The sequence below is a fragment of the Myotis davidii genome, unplaced genomic scaffold (assembly GCF_000327345.1).
Source record: "Myotis davidii unplaced genomic scaffold, ASM32734v1 scaffold710, whole genome shotgun sequence".
NCBI classification, from domain to species: domain Eukaryota; kingdom Metazoa; phylum Chordata; class Mammalia; order Chiroptera; family Vespertilionidae; genus Myotis; species Myotis davidii.
Window position 1 is genome coordinate 631179 of NW_006284328.1, and position 5922 is coordinate 637100.

General features: G+C 47.5%; 1 protein-coding gene across 1 annotated transcript in view; it reads right to left on the reverse strand.

Annotated features, from left to right (window-relative positions):
* SRGAP2 (SLIT-ROBO Rho GTPase activating protein 2) overlaps positions 1-5922 on the reverse strand; it is a 244821-nt gene that overhangs the window by 16145 nt on the left and 222754 nt on the right. Inside the window, exon 17 of the mRNA XM_015569435.1 lies at positions 3929-4034. Within this exon, the coding sequence (XP_015424921.1) occupies positions 3929-4034 (106 nt within the window). The remainder of the gene's footprint in view (positions 1-3928; positions 4035-5922) is intronic.

Below are 5922 nucleotides of genomic sequence, written 5' to 3' on the forward strand. Positions count from 1 at the left end.
ACCGGGGCCTGACTCCGCTGACTGCATGTGAGCCGGGCAGTTTACTTCTAGCGCATCCCACATCCAGACTCACATTACCTAGTTGGTCTCTAACTCAAGGGTTCCCTCCTCTGTTGAAGATTCTGATAGGCTGCCCACCCTGCTTAGAGAATGCGGGCAGAACCTGAGATGGTCCAGCGAATGTGAGCAACTGTCATGACTCAGAGTCGCTGTTTTCTAGGACCTTGTCAAACACAGGGAGGCCGGCGATGCGAGGTGATAGGACTCAGGGGCTGGATCGCTTCACAGGAGGTCATAAGTGATGAATTTTGCAATCCTTCTCTGGCTCCTGAGTTAAAAGAGCAGATCCAGAAAAGGCTGGGAGGTGTTTCCAGGCCTACTTCTCAGTCAAATGAAAACTTGAGAGAGACTGGAAATGACCTTGGTAACCTCAGCTGGGACAACTGAGGAGGAGGTACCACAAGTTGTAGCAAATCGCAGGCTGGCTGGTTCCTGGTGTCATGGAGGGCACAGGAGGAGGCAGGCCCTGTGTTTGGAGTGTGATCTGACAATATTCTGGTAACAGGGAGGGAGACCAGAAGTTTCTGAGATGTCTTTATTTTTTTTTTTAATACAGTTTTATTGATTTCGGAGAGGAAAGTAGAGGGAGAGAAAGATAGAAACATCAGTGATGAGAGAGAATCACTGATCGGTTGCCTCCTGCACGCCCCCCACTAGGATCGAGCCTGCAACCCAGGCATGTGCCCCTGACCAGAATTGAGCCTGGGACCCCTCAGTCCGCAGGTCAACGCTCTATCCACTGAGCCAAACCAGCCAGGGCTGGGATGTCTTATCATCAAAGGGAAACAAACTCTAGCCCTGAGAATCCAGGCCCAGCTCTGCGAGATGAGAAACGAGGCTGCAATGCAGGGGACACATCTTCATGGACTGTGGTCTCAGAGGTCGGGGTCCGTATCTTACTCTCATTAAAATAATTTTGGGAGGACATAGGCTCCTTCAAGGATTTGACAAAAATTAGAAATTCTCTCCCCAGAAAATTCATATATGTGCACATACAAATGCACAGAATTTTGTACCTAATGGTGTTAATGGTCCTTGGAGACACTGAAGCCTGTACCCAGTATAAGACCTCAAACACTGGGTTTTGATCTTTAAGGAAACACCTAAACTAAATAATACTGCTAACAGCTCCCTCTCTAAAAAAACCTTCTTTTTTGGCATCAACTTATATATCTGCTGTCTTCTCTAAGAGTTGTGCTATATTTCTATAGTTTCGTCTATACCACCAGGGAATCCTCCTAATGGATTCCAACTCATTAGCTTATGTGCAACTTCAAAAAGTTCAACATTATGGCTGGGAACACAGGGGTTTTGGGGAGAATGAGAAAATCAGGATTAGCATTGGAAATTGGACTTTTTACTCGTTAATGATGCACATTTCCTTCTTTGATTACATTTAAAAGAAAAAACCAAAATATCCCAAAACTTTCTGGGTCAAACAGACCTGGTTTTGAGTCCTAGCTCCCTTGCTTGCCGGTTCCATGACTTTGTCTAGTTCCCTAGTTTCTTCACTGGAAAATGGAGGCCATTCTATGCCTCCTTTATGGGGCTGTTGTGAAGGTTAAATGCCAAGTACTGAGCACTGTGGCTGGCACATCGGTGGGGTTCCATAGAAACTTTCTGTAATTATAATATTCTGACTGCTTCTTGGTACCAGACCCTTGATTCTAGCCAGGAATGGACAGCAGGGCTGCGGACATTCAGCAGTAGTTGATTCACAAGAGCCTACCCACTTCTCCTGACAGGCATTAATTACCTAATGGGCAGCATGTGACTGTGTGAGTCATGGGGGGCTCTGAACTCAAAGGCAGCTGTGGTGCTGAGTCAGGGCTTGGCTGATGAGTGGAGCAGACACAGTCTTGTGGAGGAGGCAGGCTGCACAGCCAGCACCCTCTGTCACCCTGTGTCACTCTTCAGGGCCAGCAACAGGGCTAAAGGGCAGGGTGGGTGACCCAGAAAGGTCTCAGGCTAGGGTGACTAGCCCAGACACCTACAGAGCCAGGCCCACTTGTAAGCAAGCTGAGGCGCATGAACTGGTCCCTAAACTTGCATTCCTTTGAAGTAGAGACCAATCAACTAGGAAGACTCTTCATTTCACACAGAAATGTGTGCTAAAAAACCCAAGCCCCAAAGTCTAATTTTTATTTTCTCCTTTTAATAGATTCATGGGTCTAGAAAAATCTTTCTCCACTATATAAAAGACCATAAAGCAAGAGTGACAATAAGTAGCAACTGAATCCATCCTGGGTATTGGGGAGTGTTCGGGAGGGCTGGGGTCTGGTGAACGGGGCAGTGCCTGCCTCATTAGACAGCAGTCTTTACTCCACAGGGAGCTGCTGTCACGTGGGGAGGCAGATCCAGTACTGCCAGATCTAATCAATTTTCCAAGAGAAGCTAGAAATCTAGATGTTTTTAAGGATACCCCTGGAATTTAAACGTTTCCGTATTTTCAAGATACAGTGGACTGAAGGAAACACATCTATGGGCCTTACCTGGCCCTCAGTTTGCTCATTTATAACCTTTGGTCCAGGAGGTTGAAGGAGAAGCTGCAGTGAAAGGACAGGTGCCTACGAGAGGTTATCACATGTCCTCGCTGCGGACTCTGCTGTCACGTGGGGGCTCCTACGCCCTGGGCAAGAACACACTGCTTGGATGAGATGCTCTGGCCAAGCCCAAGGTCCCCTCAGACCCCTCTTCCAGCTACACTGACCCCACGTTTCTCCCGAGTGTCAAATTCCCATGTTCGGCTGCCAACTTACAATCTCCCCTTGGAGGCCTAATGGGCCCTCAACTTAACATGCCTGCATTGGCACCTGGCTTTGATTCCTTCCTTCACACCTGGTCCTCCCTAACTCCACAAATGGCATCACTACTTCCCCGTTGTTCATGCTAAAAAGGCAGAATTCTTCTTGTTCCTCAGACTCTACACCAGTGGTTCTCAACCTTGGCTGCACATTAGAATCACTTGGGAATCTTTTTAAAAGCCTGATTTCTAGGCCTCATCCTCCGGAAATTCTGTTTCCTTGTTATGGGGTGAGGCCACAACATTAGTAACAAAGTAACAGAATTTCTGGAGGATGAGACTCAGAAATCAGGATTTTAAAAAGATTCCCAGGTGATTCTACTGTGCAGCCAAGGTTGAGAACCACTGCTCTACACCTTACCCACCAGGAAGTCCTGTCAATGGCATGTTCAAAATAGATCTGAAACCTGACCCTCCCCACCACCCTCCATCACCTCCCCAGTCTAAGCCACCCTCCCCGCACTCCAGCCGAGATGGTACAATAACCTATGAAGGGTCGACCTGCTTCCCTTCACAGCCTTCTCTCTTACAGTAACTTCTCCATGAAGCAGTTGGTGGGTTTTTAAAATACACATATAGATCAGATCACATGATCAAAGATCACATGGCTTCTCAAATCCAAACCATTATAACCATGACTGTCAGGGCTTGAGAGCCTTGAACATTCCTGTGGCTCCTTCCTTTACTTCATTCAGGCTGCTGCTTGTGCCACCTCCTCAGGGAGGTTTTGCTGACCGTCCCCCTATGGAGGCTCCCCCTTTCAGCCCCACCCTATTCAGCCCTGCACTCTATCCCTTAATTAACACTTCTTTATTTTTCTCCTAAGCACTTACCAGTAACTGACGTTTCTGTCATTGTCTGCCTCCTCCCCTGGAATGTGAGCTAAATGATATCAGGGCTTTCGTCTCTTATTTTACAATGTATGCAGACAGCCTACATCTGTGCCCAGCACATAGTAAATGCCCAGCAATTATTGGGCTGGAGGAACTGACATAGATCCGTATGTAAACTTCGAGTGGCCGAAGCCAAGGTCTGACCCAGCTGCTTACTGGGAAGTCTACTCACTGATTGAGGAAGGCAAAGAGGTATCTCATGATGATCAGAGTGGTTTTGGGCAGAACCAGGAGGACTTTCCGGATGTGCAGAGCTCTCTCTTGTAGGTTGTCCATTGCTGAAAGAAGAAAGCCATGTGTTACCTCCATTGTGGCTGAGATCCCAGGGAGTAATGGTAAGAAGAGTACTACCGGCAGGTGAAACACAGAGTGGCCAGGTCAAGTCTATGCAACACTGGTGCACTGTACAAGGCATTTCATCCCTGTGGCTTGTGCGGTCGGGGGATACCTGCTGGGCTCCAAACACTTACCAGTGCAGGACTTAAGGTATATGCTCCTTGGGCACAGAAGGGTTTGGAGATATTCCCTAAGCACCTACCCTCTTATTAAGACAACCACAGACAAGGAACTATCCATAAACCTGCTATGACTGCTCGACACCCGCCTTGGAGGGCCTACGTGTGGGGAGGGAGGGAACCTGGGCAAGTCCTGTCCTGCCTACTCTACCCATGCATCGCCTTATCCTCTGCACAAGTCTGGCTTATCTTCCCCTCGCTATCTGCAGTGCAGACGAGAAAAATGTGTCAAGAGACAAGCAATGGCTGCCCCTGTTAACAGTAATATCTGGGAAGTTTCCTGACTCTCACCATGAACAGATTAATTACAGGTGTGGCCCCAGGCGAGGGGCCTCCATGATGGCCAGCTTCCCACTTGCTGTGTGTCATGTGGATATAATGAGTATCTTTTTGTAAAAAAGAAATGAGAAGCAGTGGATGAGGAGCATTGTCAAGGGGAGAGTTGGGCAGCCAAGGTATCTCGTACTGTCTTGGTCGTCCCAGTCTACTTAAGATAGTTGACCTAGGCCCAGTCTTAGAAAAAGACATGAAAACAGGAAGGATGCATGTATTTGCTCACCCACAGAATTCATTCCCACCAGACTCCCACACATAGTGGGTCAACAAGTAAAATAAGAGGCCCCTGAATGCTCAGGCCCTTTCCTCTCAGAATAACAGAGGACAGTGCTCAGGGCATATATGAGTCAAACTGGAAACTCGGGGTGGGGTTGGGGGAAGGAGATCTTGGGGAAAGGCTGGTTTCTCCATTTCAAAGGCACTGCCTTCTCCAGCCTCTGGAGCCACCAATCCAATGGGATGGGATTCCAGGGTGACCCGATATTAATCCAACTTCCCATGGATCACTTTATTTTTTTTTTAATATATTTTATTGACGGTGATTCCAGGGTGACCCGATATTAATCCAACATCCCATGGATCACTTTAGATCAAGAGGCAGAGAACCTCGCCGGGGGATAAAACAGACTATCTCTCTGTGAAAATATATTGCTGCTTTTATGCCCAGAGGGTTTTTATTCCTAGAAGAACATGTATTAAAATATCCAGCAGGTAAGCCACGCCATGTGCAGAACAACACACAGGGAATAGTTGTAACACCGATGCTTTCTCCCTGTGTATCATGAAAAGCGTAAGCACAGACTATGTCTTATATATAAATATAAATCTATTTTACTGAAGACAAAGCCCAGAGAAGCAAAGGAATTTAAGGTGAATCAGGAAGAAAAAAAATCCCCACCAAGGGATAGAGGAATGTTGATGAGGAGGAAAAACTTCACTGAAAAAAGAAAATATTACTGCAAAGCTTATGAGAAAAAAAGAGCCTGTGGAAATTTCTTCTCTGTTGCTACAAGGCTCTCTGGCCAGTCTGAGGCCAGGACGGTACTTACTCACGCAGGCCATCAGGTCATGGAAGATGTCCTTGGGGAAGAGAGGGTGTTCCAGGCCCCGGAAGTAAAGCTTCAGGACGCCAGCTATGGAGTCCATGTCATGGTCATTCTGGTCCCCAGCCAGCGGGTCTTCTCCTGATAAGCAACCCCCCCAAAAAACCAAGAGGGTGAGAGAGGTAAAACACGTAGGATGAAGCAGAGGTGGTGGGGGAGGGGTGATCTAGTCAAGTTCCTCATCCCAGTCCATCAGCTCTCTGTCAAGCATG